This window comes from Pogona vitticeps, chromosome 3 (assembly GCF_051106095.1).
Source record: "Pogona vitticeps strain Pit_001003342236 chromosome 3, PviZW2.1, whole genome shotgun sequence".
NCBI lineage: Eukaryota > Metazoa > Chordata > Lepidosauria > Squamata > Agamidae > Pogona > Pogona vitticeps.
In genome coordinates this window covers 260,262,996-260,279,676 of record NC_135785.1, presented here as the reverse complement: position 1 = coordinate 260,279,676, position 16,681 = coordinate 260,262,996, and the positions used below count along the sequence as shown (strand labels likewise).

Sequence of the window (16,681 nt, the reverse complement as noted above, 5' to 3'; positions counted from 1 at the left end):
CCCATCTGTTTGTGCAATCCATATGGTTCAGCTCATCAATTCTGGGAAGGAAGCAGCCTCAAGTTCCTTACCTGCACCTTTCCCATCCTCCTAATTCTTTAGAATGCAGGCTGTTTTCTTAAGCCTCATCCCAGGCAGCTCTCCAGCTGCTAATTATCTAGATACAACCTAATTACTTCTGCTCCCTTCCCTGAATGACAGCTGTGCACACTTGCAATTTGAGATGGGCATGACCTATTCATCTCAATTCGTCCCAGTTCGTCAAGGCAACAGCACAGATGTTGCTGCTCCTCTTTCCCCTCTCCTCAGCCAATCAGCTAAACATCAGGCCCAGTGTGCTTGTGTTCCCCCCACCTCCTTGGCTAATCTTCCAATCAGGAGCAAGAGCACAGACTTCTTTGCCCCACCCTTTTGTCTGAGTGAACAATCAACCAAGAGGGCGGGGCAGAGAAGCCTGAGCTCTTGCAGAGACTGGGAGATCAGTTGAGGTGGTGCAGGCAGGTAGGATGCTGGTCCTGGCGAGGGGATGATTGAACTGGAGGTGGTGGAAGAGTGGAGCAGCAGCCCCTGTCCTGCCGCCTTGATGAACTGGGACAAATTGAGATGAATAGGTTCATGCCCATCTCTAGCTGCAATTATTTCAAAGAAATGATAATCCTAAATAATATTCACTGACATGATTTTACAAAGCAGACAAGGACGAAAACCATGTCATGTTAATGATTTTGGACTAGCAAATTGTAGAAACGTTACATCTCATGCCAACCTGTTTTATGTTCATTTAATGAAATAATCTGCGAACTTAGCATTCCCCAAGGACCACCACAGACTAGCATAGGCATCCTTCAGTCTCGAGAGACTATGGTAACATGCTCTGAACCGAGGAGTGTCATCTCCAGAGCATGAAGCCTGGGTAAAGTAGTATGAAGGATAGGCTGTTACCCAAGCAGCAAATCCCCCCTCTCCACATTGCTGAAATGGTCCAATGGAAAGGCAAGAGCCAATACAACTGGTTCCAGCAATGTAGCAGGAGTTGGCAGAACGACACATGCTGCCTTCGGGACTCCAGCTCCGGATTTTGCCTCTAGGTTAACTCCTGAAGCCTTTTCCATGAGTGGATATAGCCACAAGGCAGTGGAGGTTTGAAATCGGAGTTTTCCTTCTCCTAGATGGGCTGCCTTCCATGGCTGACGAGCCCCACCTACCACACTAGGAATATATAGAATGCTAGCTACCCTTTTCTGTCCCACCATGGATAAAAGAAAGTTCGCATAGCATTCCTAGGTATTGAAGTACACCACAGACTATGTATGCACATTTTATAGCAGTTAATTGGTTTCACAAATGTTGCCAGCAGTTTGTGCCTTTCATGATGCATTTATACAAAATACTAGAATATAATTAAAGGTCACAAACATTAGGTTTTTTGATTAGTACTACATATCTCTGCCGATGTTTCATTAATATTTGCTGTAGAGGAAACATTACCTTCCAACAGTTTTCAAAATCTGATTTGTTCTGCCAGTAGAAGTAACGTTTCCCTCCCCTGACACCTTTCAGTTTGAAGTGAATGCTAAAATTAAGAGGCAATCCTGAAAGGATCCATGTCAGGAAACACTAGGTTTCTGACCTGTTCTTCGCTAACAGAAACACTTTTTTTCTGAAAGATGCCATTTCAAACTATGCCATTTTTTGTGAAAAGTGTGTCCTAAAATGTTATATGGACAGAGATGTTGGTTTTTTTCCTGCAGAATTTAAAGTCAATAATACTGTGACACAAGAAGCTGAGCTTTGCCTTTAAATGGTTACTCTATTCCCAAATTAAAGCCTCATGTTGGAGTAAACTGAAGCCTTAGGAAGATTTGCAAAGTTCACGTGACAACTATTTACGGATTTGGTGCTTCTTAGTCCTGTAATTCTGGCTGCCCTCAAGGAACTTGTGAAACTGACACTTCAGCAGAATGGCAGTATCAAAATACTGTTGAAATGAGGCAACAAGGTGCCTCTCTGGTGCAAGAAAAGGTTTTTTTTTTTTTAGTTCTAAGCTATGAGTTAAAAGACTTTGAAACTGGGATCCTGAATTTTATTCCACTAAACTCATTCTTATTACACAAGTAAGACTGAATGGAAGTTGCACACCATGGAAACACTGGCTGGAAAAATGATCTGTGCCTCACTGGGGAGCTGTGACCTTGACAAAATATCAATGGTCTCTGGAAATTGCAGAAGAGGGGTATATTTTTATCTCAATAAAGAAAATACTGCATTTGTTCTCCTTTGTATGCTCATGAGCTCCCTCTTCAAACTGCATCACTACATTCAACCATTTCCATAAGTCAGTTTAAAGCAAGACAGTATTTTACCTCCCTTGGTCCCTCCTGAACACACCTGATCTCATCCAATTTTGGGAGTTAAGCAGGGTCTTGTTTAGCTAGTAGTTGAGTGGGAGAGTGCTAGGGATACTGCGCGCTGTACCTCGGACGGGCTGCGAGGGAGGGAGAGCACATGATAAGCCCGAGGAAGAATTTCAGCCCCCAGCATCTCCAGGTACCCTTGTGAAAGAATTTCAGGCAGTGTATGGCAAAACTTCCTGGCCAAATCTGACACAGCTTCCCATACACACACTGCTTCATAGGAATGAATCAAGACAAAGTCATGTTTCATTCCAGTGAAATGAGTGAGACTAGTTACAAGTAACTTCAATTCCAAACTAATCAAAAGTGCTTAAGATACTCTGCCTTTGTTGGTTCCAACTCGGTTCCCAAACTGGTGCGAATTTCAGTAGACTTGCTGCTAGTTAAGAGTTATATTTCCTCTTGCACATCAGGCATACGGTTTAGCATGCAAAAAAAATTGCAAACACCGACGTCTTAACTGTGGAATTGTTCCAATGAAATGTATGCCCTTGGACTTACACTGCCTTATTTCATTGGATTATGCCCAATGAATCTCTTCTCACTAGTGTTACTGTAATTCAAGGAGACCCAAACAGTCAAGAAACCTTCTCTGGATGACAGGAACAAGTATTTAGACATGGGTTGGAAATCTTCTTCCCCTCCAAGACATTTGTGATCCCCTCCCCAGCTTGATCTGGAGGAGAGCGCCCACCAGTGGAAAAGACAAGAGCAGGTGACACCCACCTCTTTGTAGTGACACCTGCTACAGAGAAAACTGGCTTTCCCCCCTCAACTGCCTTACAGTGTGGACCTCTTCTTTGCAGAGACGATCATCGGTTCCAAAGTACGACCCAATAGACAAAACATGCAAGAAAAAAAGTGGGGGGAAAACACCCTTGACCCACAATTCATGAAGCACTAGAATGACACAGGAAGAATTAGAAGAGAGAAACCTGCTCCGGTTCAAACACTGTTTATAGAGGTGGAATCAAAGTGTCAAGAGTGTCTCATCCCACATACCCCATTGTTGCTCTCTCCGCTCACATGGAAAATAGATGTATCCAAAGATTCTCTTTGTGTGGAGGCTCTTCACAACAACTCAAGAACTCGGAGTCGGAAGCTCACGTGGGGAGTCCTCATAAGAACAGATAGGTCTCCCCTTCAGAAGCCATGTTTTCTGCATGGAGGATGAGGCTAAGAGAGCTGAGAGCTCCCCTCTTTGTGCTAAATTCCTTAGAACTATGTAAAATCTGGATACTGTTCCAGTCCAACTAGATACACGAATATCTGTGTATCTGCATGTCTGCACATGGGTGGGTGCACATCTGTTTCCCATGGCCGCAGAAACAAGGTTTCCAAGAACAAAATCGAGCTGTAGCATACAAAAAGTATATTTATTGAACCATTTTATTCCTATTTATAACAAAAACACAGTAAGACTTTTTGCTGTGGAGCAGGACAGCTACCACCCATGTGTCACAAACAGTCACGCCCAACAAGAGGACTGCCATTTGCTTGAAAGGCTCTTCAAACTGTATTTGCAGCCCCCAACCATTCCTCTCTCTTTCGCTAAACCCACAATGATGTCCTTGTCTCAGGTGGTCAACCGAGGATAAACAAGCATAAAAATGCGGGGTAAATTAGAAATAGGGGAAGCCCATCGGCACAGGCGGACGTCTTGATTACCTCCCACATCCAGAACGTGGTATTCTACTTACGGCATGCCTGGCTGGCGTCATCATCAGTGCGTCAATTGCAGTGGTAGCCCAGCTATCGCAGCCTCGTCTCCCTGCCCCTCCAGCAAGGGGGTGACAGGACTCTCCCCATTCAGCCGGGGAGTGGGGGGTGAGCAGGGAGATGGGGCTGCGGTAGCCGGGCTACTGCTCCAATTGGTGCATTGATGATGATGGCAGCCGCACACGCTGCACTGTAAGTCGACCAGTGGGTTCTGGGGTGGGAGGTAATTAAGACAAACGCCTGTGCCTTTCGGCTTCGCATTTGTCTACAAATACAAAGCCCCCATCTCTAAGGAAAATTCTAGGACAATCTAGAATTCTGTTCTAAATACCACTGTATTCCTTAATCTCTAGCACTCCTGTAAAGGCCCTTCCAGTAATAAACCATGATTCATCCTATGGTCAAATCCAAGGTACTATATTGTTCTTTTACATACATATATATAAAACCAAGCCACAGCATCAAATCCTTTTTATAAGCATTTCTATAAAAGCATTTACAGACCTAAAACTCCTGTGTTCAGGCCATTTAATACAGAAAGGGTAATTCCTGCTGAAACGTCTTCTAATCTGGAGAAGTGGCCTGTTCTGGAAATGCACAGAGAAGAATCTAAAAGATATAAAATACTGTGTTTCAGTTCTGACAATGCCCCCCCGTCTTACTGAAAGAAAAGAGTGTGGTACGCCAGGACGAAGCGGCCATCATGCATGAGAAGTCCACAGACATGGTTTCAAGACAGATGACCGTTTTTTTCCTCCAGCGGGATGGGAAAAACCCAAATGCCACATGTAGTAAGCATTTTTTTTTTTAAAAAAAGGCCAAAAATGGTTTCTCATCTTATTTGAGTTGAGAAACTTTGGAATGCTTGACAAGGAGCAGCAAAGGAGAAAACCTTTCAAAAGAGTTATACTGGGGTGGCATTAAATACAACCAGAGACAGTTCCATCAGTATGGAAATTGCAACCAGAGGCGTTTCTGAAGCCAACTTGCTTACAGCCGTCATCTTCACTCCAGTTTCTAATCAGCGCTGTGCTATTATTTTCCCAGCAGAATCAAATACTTTTTAAGATTTTGTATCCCACATAGTTTCTAAACAAGTCCTGGAGGAGCCATTAACTGATTAAGACATTGACTGATATCCTCTTGCTTAGCACAGTAAGTCAGACTAAGAGTAGGCCCACTGAATTTGGTGGATCAACTCCTCTGTACGTTTCACTGATTCACATGTGCCTACTTTAGTTGCAACTTACCTTAGCACCGTACAACTAGAGTCGCACATGTGAACCAATGAAACGTACAGAGGAGTTGACCCACCAGTTCAGTGGGTCTAATCTAGTCTTACTACACTAAACAGCAGGATCCAGCCATTCTGTTTCCAAAGAGTGGGCCAGCAGTTTTTCACATCCACCTGCCCGAGACTTCCTTTAAAGTAAGGTGCTCAATCTCTAGAAGTCCAGGGGCACATGTGCCCATTCTGGGACCTTGGAGGGGTCATCCTGCTTGTTTTTAATGGGGGGGCGCGAGAGGTGCTGGCGGACCTTAGAATATGGCAACATTTCCCCCTGGCCCTGGAATAAAAAAGGACTTTTTGAGCAAGACATTGCCATTGGAGGGTTGCATGAAGATCCATATGGGTTACACATGACCCAGAGGGAAGGGAGACATTATCCACTCCTGTTTTAAGAGTGGCAGCGGGAATGGAGTTCCTCCCTTCCCACGCAACAGAGTGGCTTTTTATTGTAAGTTAAATGCAGTCACCAATTCAAAGTCACAGCAGAATCAAATGTACAAACTTGAGTTAGCAGAGAGGTAGCCAGATGTAAGCAACAGACTCCGAAGCAGCAGAACAGATATACTAGGGCTGGTCTGTTTTCAAGTCTGTTGTTGCCATCACTCTAAGGATGTGGAATTTCAACTGGACGTTAAAGAAGCAAATAAAACTTATTTACTACTTCCCCATCCTCTCGTTCCTTCGAAAAGCTCAAAGTGTTCCCGGCCTTACATAATCCTCCTAATAAGGTAGCTTAGATGCAGAAAAACTAACTGGAATACATTCTCTTGGTAAGTTTCATGGGCCACTCTCATTCTGCTTTATTATGGCTTTTCACTCTTCCGTTGCATTCAGGTTCTCTATGAAAAGACACAGTAAACCTAAATTAAAGCAAAGACCAAATCTCAGGAATTCTGAAACACCGGATCCCACATCCTGCTCAAAGCAAGGTAGTCACAAAGTTGCTGTCATTAATACTGTGTACCAACGAGTGCAATGAAGCGCTTATTTCATTCTATATTCCATTCTCTAAACATTTTTACGAAAAGAGGGTGGGGCAAAATCCAAGTAAAGTGGTCTTTTCTTCAGCTTAAGCACATTCATGAACTGAAAGACCCAAGAAACTAAGCTGCCTTAGACAGCAATGCTTGCCAAGTGTTCTTGGACTGCAATTCCCAGAAGCCTTCACCACCAGGCCAGGGTTTCTGGGGGTTGCAGTCCAAGAACCAGCTGGGCGACCCAAGGATGGGAACCACTGCCTTATAGGGAAAGGTGGGGAAAAACGAGGGAGTAACATATCTTACAGCTGCTCACATCCTCCTCAATGATCTATATCAGCATCTTCAAACTGTCCAGCGACAGCCGGGGCCACTGTGTCCACCTCCATTCCGTCTGAAAAAAAGAGGCAGGAACAGACTGAAAGCCCTGGGAAACATGAAGCCACGTACTGAGCAACCAGTGACCTCCACTGCCCAGAAAAGGCTGGCTGGAGCACTCCTCAAGAACAGACAGGACGGCAAGGGCTCAAGAAGAGGGGACACCTTCCAGGGGCTGCTCCTCGTGGCTGGTCACCCACGGCCGCCTAGTGCCCAATGCTTTAAGGCCCTCTAAGAGGAGAAGTTACAAGGTGCCAGCAGAGCTAGAAGCCAAAATGAAGAGACTCCTTTAAAAGTCTTCAGAGCGGCAGCAGTTTTAGTTTGTCTCAGAGAAAACACACATACCAGGAGGAAAGTATGACGGCACCTTTAAAATGAACACATTTATGTCCGCGTTTCTTTTGTGGATTAATTCTTTTTAAATATAAACTGCAATTTTTTTTAAAAAAAATCATTTTTATCCATCCTGCTTCCAGTCAATACTTGAAATCTGGCAGGAATCTTCCATGTCTACTTCCCCTCCCCCCAAAAATAATTTTTCTGGCTAGCAACCGGTTCTTATCAGTTTTTATATGCTGCATTTCTCCCAAAAAGGGATCCAAAGCGGCTCCGTGACCTCTGTGTTAAGGGCAACTGTATTCCTGAACTACAAGTCAGTCCAAAATAGTTTTTTTAAATTAACTTTTTTTTTTAGCCACAGCTTCCTCAGGCCAGGTTGGAAGGGATCCTGGAAGTTGTATTAAAAAATCCAAACAAAACTTTTCCAAACTGTAAACCATCTCCACTCATTTCCAGCCACCGTGCAAGGGCAGAAGAACGGAGAGGCACGTCCAAGGGAACATAGTGAGAGGAACACGGCCCGAATTCAAGCATCTACCGTCTCTCTTCTTGCCTGACTTACACCCGGGCTGCTGGCTTCTCCAGTGGATAAAGTCACTGAGCGGAGGGATGCCTAGCTGACAGTGGGTTAAAGCCGTATGAGCTCTCTTACCTTCAAAATCTTTGACCGAATCTTCTGTCCGTACCCCGGCCATGTGGTACTGAGTGCTGATGGACTGGGCCAGCATGCCTTCCAGCCTCTCCAGAGTAGCCTGGCCCTCTGCCGTTAAATGTGACAAGCCTTCCTCATACGTGTAGAACGAGGGGATATCACCTTGGCCCATTTCTGAGAAAAATAAAAGTCAAAATCCCCATGACCTTTAGACTGCAGGGTTTGGACAAGACAGTGAGAAGCGGAGTTCTTGGCCCCCCAAGATGACAGGAGTCGGATAGACATTGGAATTCAAAAAAGGCTCAAAACCATTCCGGTTGAGCACAGCTGACCAACGTCACCCAAAACACGGCATGGCTTTCTTTAAAAACAAGGCGGCTTTTAGTGATTGGCCAAATATTAGAGACAGGGCATGTCTCGATGCTGTCCTGAAATCTGGGGCCTAAATCACTGTTCCACAGTTATCACAATCGATAATCGTGTGCTAATTCTGACTTATAGCAACCCTTTTCAGGGTTTTCTAGGTAGAGAGAACACTCAGAAGTGGTTTCCCCTTCCCTTCCTCCAGGGGACGCCCTGGGACTACCGTGCAGCTTGCCCAAGGGGACACAGGCTGGCTCTTCTGGGAGGCAGAGCGGGGAACTGAACTGCCAGCCTCTGGCTCCGCAGCCAGATACATAACTCACTGTCTGGCCAACATGTTCCATACATACATTCTTTAAATAATTAAAAATGGAAATATTTATACTACTGAATCTTGGCCTAAGTACTGTCACATTCGTGTCAAACCACAGACCTGTCTTGCACAGTGGTCTGTCTTAAATTGCAGTAGCGAATGCAACAGGTACCCTTTGTTTGCCCCTAACATCATGGCACACTCCTATTAATGACAGAAGTGCCATTTGATTTTCCATGCTCATTATCAACCTACAGACTTGCAGGCTTATCTAACCTTGAAACCTACAGATGATGGTATTAAAACATTCCTTTCCAAAAACAACTTCACCTAACATTTACCGTATTTGCCAGCGTACAAGACGACTTTTTGGCCCTGAAAAACATGCCTCCAAGTGGGGGGGGGGTCGTCTTATATGTCGGGTGCACTTCCAGCAAACCCTCCCTCTCCCAGCGAAGTCACCTGGTAGTAAGACCGAGCTCCTCCTTGGTAGCCTGGGAACAGCCTGACTCTAGTGCTGAACAGCTGACTGTCGGGAACCAGCAGAGAGGCGGCAGCCATTTTGAGATGCGACCACATGGCTGCTGCCTCTCCAAAATGGCTGCCGCCTCTCCGCTGGTTCCCGACAGTCAGCTGTTTGGCGCCCATGCTGTCCTTCTTCCAGCAAACCCTCACTCTCTCCCAGCGAAAGGAACCAAAAGCAACAAAATGAACTCTCCCCATGATGCAGCCAAAGCAGAATCACGCATGCAGAAGAGGGGGCAGTCTTATATGGCAAGTATATAGCAAACTCTACATTTTGAGTGGAAATGTTGGGGGGTCGTCTTATACACCCAGTTGCCTTATACACTGGACCTTTGACTTACAGACAGCTTGACTTAGAGACTTTTTGAGTTACAGACTTCTCCGGCCACAAAATTTAGGTTTGACTTGCAGACCGAGATTTGACTTACAGACCAGAAAAAAAAAAAACAAAATGGAACAAAAATGGCCTGTTACAGGATTAATCGGTTTTCAATGCACTGTAGGTCAATGGAGACTTGACTTACAGACTTTTTGACTTGAGAACCGCCTTCCAATACAGATTAAGTTCTCAAGTCAAGACCCCACTGTACGCCAGCAAATACGGTAGGTATCAAACCACTGGCAGATGACACTTTTTAAAAAATGCCTGATGCTTAATACGGAATTATTTTTACAAATACTACAAATCAGGTTTCATGTTTCAAAAACAAGACTTGGTCAATGGCAACATGATTTTCACCCGTTTTTCACTTCTGGAGACAAGACAAAGATGGGAGCAATTGTGGCCTATTAGGAGCTGATAAAGCCCAAGACCTAAATTTAGCTGTTAGTCCTCACTGTGACCCTGATTTGGTGCTTACATAAATGGGGGCTGGCTAACGTGTCACTGAGTCAATGGGTCTGTCATAGTTAAGATCAAGAATGGGATTTAGTTCTGACGAAACTGACAGCAAAGGTCCACTAACCATGCGCCTCCACATCATACTCATCGCCTTCATAATCGTTGTCAGAATCTTCATCTTCTGGGTCAGGATGAAGGGCCTGGCATTCACACATGGCAGAGAACATGGCTTCCACTGGAGAAAACATAAAAAGGAACTTGGATTGAATAGCAAGCAAATTGGAGAACGAATAGAATACACACACAGAAAGGCGCTCTGCCCCATCTCAGATCATTGCACAATCCAGTCTAGAATGGGCTGCAGCCTTTCCCAATGTGGCAGCCTCCAGAAGGGATGGGAGGTGTAGCCGACACCACCATGTCTTGTCAGGATATTATGACCCACAATAAATGAATTTGCTCTGTAGGACATGAACCAAAGTTTACTAACAGGCATCCATCTCAAAACAGCTGTGCAGCCACAGAGTCAGCACATGAAGCTGATGCAATCCATGGGGCGACACATGAAATGTGTCTTGGACATGAGGTAATGTCTGGGAGAAGACAGCAGGTACTGTGCCCAGTGATGCGTTGTTCACACTATGTAGGTGCCGCACCCTATAGTGATGTGTGGAGTGTTGTGTTGGAGGGTTACTGCACAAAGTGCTGTCCGTTTATTTGCTGAAAACATATTATTGAGTCTGTTGACTGATGGGCATCGTTCTGTTGTACATAGTCTGTAAAGACACTGCTGGTGAAAGACCCTACTCTCTCTGTGAGTCTCTCTGCTGTCAGCCTGGAAAACTGACTTGTCTCGGACCCCTCTCTCAGATCCCAAATTGTGACATGTCTGAAGAGTGCCAGGCTGGTTTCAGGCACAGCTCTCCCTGGGGCCTATCATTGAGCGCCCTTTAACTCAGGGGTATGAAACATAAAGCCTATGAACCAATGTGGGTCTCCTGGGGTTAACCTGAGGGTCACAACCCTTGCTTCACAATTTGGATCCCAGGTTTTGTATATGGAGATTTCCTGTATACTTGAAAATTTCTCTCTTCAGACCTCATTCCTCCCTCCTTTTGCTTAGAAGAGTGGCCTCAAGACATTCTCTAATCCTGAAGAGGGAGGGACCACTGTCATGACAGAATGCTTCCTTCACAGAGGAGATTCTTCTCAGCCATCAATTCCTGCTGTTATTTCAAGTCACTGGTGCTCGGCTAGCCTCAACTCTCCTTTTATCCCCCATTATCGTGGAAGCAGTGGCAAATGATGGGAGTGGTAAATTTCTGATGTGTAGCCATTCAGAATGACAGGCCAGAGGACCCAAAAATACAGGCAACTGTAGGGAAAAACAAACCAGTTCTAACCAGCTTCCATCTCTGATGGGAGCAGGTCTTTTGTGACTCTAAGGGGTCTTAATTGCCTACTGAAACACCAATCCACCTCAATATATACTTTGCTTTATGTCAGGCAGACCTTACAAAATGTACTGCTGGCAGGAAGGTCTACTCCTGCTCAGCAATGGCAAGGAATACATTTGAACTCACAGGAAGCGGGGTTGCCTAAATCTGGGTGGAAGATGATGTCACTGTCCCTGCTAACCAAACAGTACTAGTACTTTGACCCTTGGCTTCTAGTCACATGACTGTCTCCTGGCTGCTTCTACCAAAATGAGGCATTCTCCATTTCGACAGGCAAAACTCTTGCTGCTTCAGGCTCGCCAAACATTGTCCTCCACCAGGTTTCCCAGTACTTACAGGCCGCCTTGTCACTGGGTACAAATCTGAATTCAGAAATCGGCTCAAGCTCCTCATCGCTGTCTTCTTCCTCCTCATCATCCTTTTCTCCGATGGGGCCTTCTTTACATTCGTCAGCTAAGGAATTAACATATCGTTGCACTGATGTTTCCGGTTAGCTTCCCCAACAGTCTATAGGCCAACACTCTCACATTATAGATTCATTCATTTATCTATTCATTCATAAACTTGCATACTGCCCAATTAGCACTGGACACGACTCTGGACAGTTTACATCACAGAAAACACAAACAGAATTATGTAGCAAGGCAAAACAAATTACAGTGGTGCCCCGTATAGCGAAGTTAATCCGTTCCGGATTAACCTTCGCTATGTGAAATCTTCACTAAGCGGGAAGTAAAAAGCCATTGGAACGCATTAAATTTCATTTAATGCGTTCCAAATCGGCCCTAAACTTCCCACTTAGAGAAGTTTCCTGGCCCCGGGCAGCCATTTTCGCGCCCTCCCCTCGGTTGCCAAGGGCGCGAAAATGCCGCGCGGGGCCATTTCGGGTTGCCCGCGGCCGTTTTGAAGCCGCAAAACAGCTGTTTTGCGGCTTCAAAACGGACCCGAAATGGCCCAGCGCCGCGTTTTCGTGCCATCCCCTCGCTTGCCGAGGGCGCGAAAACACTGCGCGGGGCCGTTTCGGGTCATCCGGCGCCCATTTTGGAGCCGCCAAACGCGGCTCCAAAATGGCGCCCGGACTCCCCAATCGTCGCAATGCGAGGTGCGGCGATTGGGTGCTCCGTATAGCGATCCCAAAAAAGGGGATTGCTATATGGATTCGTCGTTATACGGTGCGCTCGCTAAGCGAGGCACCACTGTATCAAGATATAAACTAGTGAACTATAAGGCTCCAAGTTCCTGTTTCCCATACAATTTGAATTGTAGCCGAAGAGGTTGCTCAGAGAGAAGAAAACAAGCTTTTGACAGGACTTTTGTTTTAAAAGCAGGGAATAATGCATAAGTAATGTTACCTGTATAATTTTAAACATTCAAATGCTTTTGATCAAGATCCACTTTCTGAAGGGCATACATATTGACAATTCCTCCTTCTGCTGGCCATTGGGAGGGACAGTTGGGAGTCTGTCTCCTTATCCCTCTCTCCAACATACCCTCTAACTCCCAACTACGCTGGGCTCTACCTCCCTCTTGTACAACTTGGCTCCTGTGTGCGTGTGTGACTCCCCCCCCCCCCCGTGCACGGTTTATTTTATTTATTTATTTTATTTATATCCCGCCTATCTAGCCACTTAAGGCTGGAACCTAACACGATTGCTGTGCAGAGGGGGAAGCCAGCTGTGTGGAAGGAGGGAGAGGCGTATGCACCAAACTTAAAAGGAAGCTTGTCTCCCTCCTAAAATCTTATTTAGTACCCCACGGCTTGTGTGAATTCTCAAGCCCGTTTTGTACCCTGTGGCCCATCAACCCCAGAGGGTAAGACAAACAGACAGGGAACATGGCTGAACATCAGGATGGCCAGAGGCTAAAATGTGCTGTAGGGAACGACATCTTCCGAAGGTGGGTGTGCAACCACTCCGCAGAAATGGAACAGCAACTCAACAGCGGTTCCCAACCTTGGGTCACCTGGGTGTTCTTGAACTGCAATTCCCAGAAGCCTGACCCCTGAGAATTAAAGTCCAAGAATGCCTGGACTATCTAAGGTTGGGAACCACACAATTAGAACATGACAATGAACCAGCAGGCCTCTGTGTATAACCTCTTGAATACTGAGAATCGCATGGGAATCTCCACCTTGCTGCTTGCCTGAAAAAAAAGGCCCAGATTTTGCCTTCTTCCTGATCCACAGGGAGCAATCAACTTATTTTAGCTAGAAGAGTGAAAAAAGCAACGAGGCAGAGGAAACTTATTTCCAACACAACTGTGAATAACAATCAGGAATACTATAATTCGGGCGACCTTGGTCTCTGCCAATATATCCTTACACTTAAGGACATTTTCTATGCCTTCACAGCTGTCTTCCTGAGTCCCAACTTTCTGACTTCTCAGAAGAAATGTTCAATAGGATTAATAACCTATATTATAAAAAATATTTAACAATTGCAATTTTTGTTATTATTTTATATTTTTATTTTTTAATTTTTTTTATTTTTACCCTGACTTTCCCTTACCCTAAAAGGACCCCAGAGATGTCTCCACTGTCAACATTAAAGTTTTCTAAGGCTGAAATCACAAACATGTCATGTGAAACATATTTTTAAACCCACTTTCACCCAAACCAAACTTCCATTCACATCACTAGACTAGTTCTCTTCTGATAGTGCAAAGACCCCGTACCTTCAAATTTGGCATTTACCATGACATACAAATGTTCCCACGGATAGGCATTCAGGTCCCGGGAGATGGCATGCAAGCTTATGGTCGGATATTCCAACGAAAACCCAAGGCCGGAGGTCTCTATCCATGACAGACGGCTGGAAGGAAGCAGAAAAACCCCCAAAAGAAGCAAACTGATGAGAACACAGCGGCAATTATGCAGACAGATTTTAATGGAGCTCAAGCATTCCTCCTCCAGCCAGGCTTGTGCTACAGCCCTCTGTGCCCCACTGGCAGGAGCAAAATACTATGGAGAAATTAGGGGTGATGGGGGAACGGGAAGATGTTCTCTGCTGTGTCATCTTGGGCTGGAATCGGTGCTGCCTCAAAAGCTGGCTCTTCACCAAAACTCTTTAGGGGCAAAGGGGAAAAAATTCCTAACTGTTAGAGCAGTACGATAATGGAACCAATTACCTCAGGAGATGGTGAGCGCTCCAACACTAGAGGCAATCAAGAGAAATTTAGACAACCCTCTGTCAGATCTGTTTTTATTTGGATTCCTGCCGGGGGGGGGGGTTGGGTTTGGACTCGGTGGCCTTACAGGCCCCTTCCAACTCTATGATTCTATAATTGATCATAGCTTGATTTCATTATTGATCTCTGCTGGAACCCACAACAACCACAATTTACATTGCTTTAAATTATTTTACAAGATCTTAAATTGTTGAGTGATACTCTGTTCCTTGTATTCTGCTCTGAGATCCTTGACACAGAAAAGAATATAAACAGAGTACCTACCTATCTGACTTTATGTCTTCGGTCCTACTATTCTGCTGTTTCACGGAGAACCTGCTAGTGGTGCCACATGTTTCATTGGTTAACTGCTTTTAACTTTCTAGTCGTGTATTTGTTTATTTGTAGTTTAACAGCATCGATTTTACTAATGACTGTTCTGAAATGCCTGGAATAATACTTGGCACTAAAGGGACAGTATTTACATTAAGTTAAATACATAAGTCCTACTGGAGAATAAATATTCATATGGCCATTACACCTACTAGAAGGATAAGAGAAAAGAATGAAGGGGAACAGATACATAGTCTTTCCACAGTCAAGGATCATCTTTCCCAAACTTTGCCCTCCTGATGTTTTAGACTACAACACCCATGAGCCCCAGCTAGCATGGTGGGGCATGAGAAGAGTTGTAATCCAAAACACCTGAAAGACATCAGCTAATGGAAGGGCTTCTTGAAGACAGTTTTCACCTAAACACAGAAGTGAATTCCTCACAGCTCTGGGGAAAAAATACCAATCTTTTCTCCGACTGTCAAAAAACACACAGCCCGCAACGTATTTCTTCCTTGAAACACTGGCTCTCACACAAAGTCCAGTAAAAACACAAGCACATTTCAGTAAACACGATACAGAACAAAATGAGAAAAGCACATCCAGCAAACTAATTAGAGACTTACGTAGGGGTTACCGGCCTTGCCAGCTAAAATGCAAACAGGAGGGAACTGGTGCCGCTCAGAGGCGGCCCTGCAAGGCTATTTTGGGGCCCCCACAGGATCCCCTGCCAGGAACGTCTTCAAGCCAAAAACAGCGCCTGGCCTTTCCCAGAAGCCTCCGGGAACGGCCTCTCGCTCATCTTTTAAATAAACCCCACCGTCCTGCTCCCTTTAACGCTCCAGACGTCAATTTGATTTGTTGGCATCAGCAATGGATCTGAAGCCAGTTTGGGCTTCTTTTCGTGTGCACGTGTTTGTATGTGTTTTTTTTTTAAAACTACTATTATATTTATTTTTGGCCTTCTGAGCAGTTCTTGTGCCCTTTTGTGAGGAGAGAATTAATCCATGGATCTCCCAAACACTGCCCACCCCGGGTCTAGGAGACTAAGGGTTCCCACTCTGGGGTGCCCAGATGTTTCTGGACTACAACTCCCAGAGGCCTTCGCCACTTGTTGTGCTGGCCAGGATTTCTGGGCGTTGGGAGTCCAAGAACATCTGGGGACCCGAGGGTGGGAACCCTCCAGTCTGAAAAGACCTTCCTCCTCCTCCTCCTCCTCGCTACCCCACCACACCTTGTGGCAGGGAGTTCCACAGGCAGACGAGAGAAGAGGCTCTCCCCCCCCACGCCCCTTTACTCCCCGCCGGGCCCGTCTCACCTCTCGGCGACGTAGAGGCAGCCGGTGCCCAGGCCCCGGCCTCCGAGCACGGCCTCCGTGTCCGGCTGCCGCAGCCGCACCCCTTCAACGGGCTCCGGGAGGCGCTTCAAGAAGCTCATGGCGGAAAGGAAACCCGAAACCCCCCCGGACTCGCTCTCTTCTCTCCCTCCTGTCTGGAGTTGCCGCGCAGCCACGAACCGCCCCGGAAGCACAACGCTTCGGCCCGACCGGAAGCCCCGCCTCTTACCTTTCCGGCGTCACCATAGCGACGGCAGAGCGCCGCGCCCGTCACGTGACGCGCCGACCAATCAGGCGCCTGGCTGGTTCTCGCGAGGCTTCAGAAACCCCCGACGCGTCAAAAAGCCTGCGTGGCGTCGGAAGGAGCGTGTGTTCTGTTTTATTGTCGGCTGTCCGAGCGCTGCGTTCAAATGGAGAGGCGGCAGAGCTGGGAAAAGTTGCTGTTTAAAAGGGCAACCCCCAGGGTCAGCCAGCAGTGGGGGGGGCTAGCTGTGCTCCCTGAGGGATTCTGGGAACTGTAGTCCGAAAGGAACGCCCAGGCGACAGCGTCGAAGGAGCTGATTGGTTCAAGCTGGCTT

The 16,681-nt window shown here is 46.0% G+C and overlaps 1 protein-coding gene across 3 annotated transcripts; it reads right to left on the bottom strand.

Annotated features, from left to right (window-relative positions):
• Positions 1 to 4,529: 4,529 nt before the first annotated feature.
• CLNS1A (chloride nucleotide-sensitive channel 1A) lies at positions 4,530 to 16,309 on the bottom strand. 3 transcript variants are annotated; one of them, XM_020810948.3, is made up of 7 exons: positions 16,086 to 16,309; positions 13,943 to 14,079; positions 11,606 to 11,722; positions 9,937 to 10,047; positions 7,771 to 7,944; positions 6,708 to 6,795; positions 4,530 to 4,742 (listed from the first exon to the last, which is right to left on the bottom strand). In XM_020810948.3, the coding sequence occupies exons 1-6, from the start codon at positions 16,202 to 16,204 to the stop codon at positions 6,725 to 6,727; spliced, it is 729 nt and encodes a 242-aa protein (XP_020666607.2). In that variant the 5' UTR covers positions 16,205 to 16,309; the 3' UTR covers positions 4,530 to 4,742; positions 6,708 to 6,724. The 3 variants fall into 3 exon arrangements, with proteins under 3 accessions (XP_020666607.2, XP_020666606.2, XP_020666605.2); XM_020810947.3 differs by lacking the exon at positions 4,530 to 4,742 and adding an exon at positions 6,199 to 6,284; XM_020810946.3 differs by lacking the exon at positions 4,530 to 4,742 and adding an exon at positions 6,199 to 6,263.
• Between the last annotated feature and the right edge of the window lie 372 nt (positions 16,310 to 16,681).

Bases quoted from the DNA above. Each gene is read 5' to 3' on its own strand.
- CLNS1A (XM_020810948.3), bottom strand. From the start codon at position 16,204: ATGAGCTTCTTGAAGCGCCTCCCGGAGCCCGTTGAAGGGGTGCGGCTG. The intron at 11,723-13,942 runs GTACGGGGTCTT...TTAATTCCTTAG, and splicing joins GGTAAATGCCAAATTTGAAG to CTGACGAATGTAAAGAAGGC. The intron at 7,945-9,936 runs GTTAGTGGACCT...TATTTTTCTCAG, and splicing joins GTATGATGTGGAGGCGCATG to AAATGGGCCAAGGTGATATC.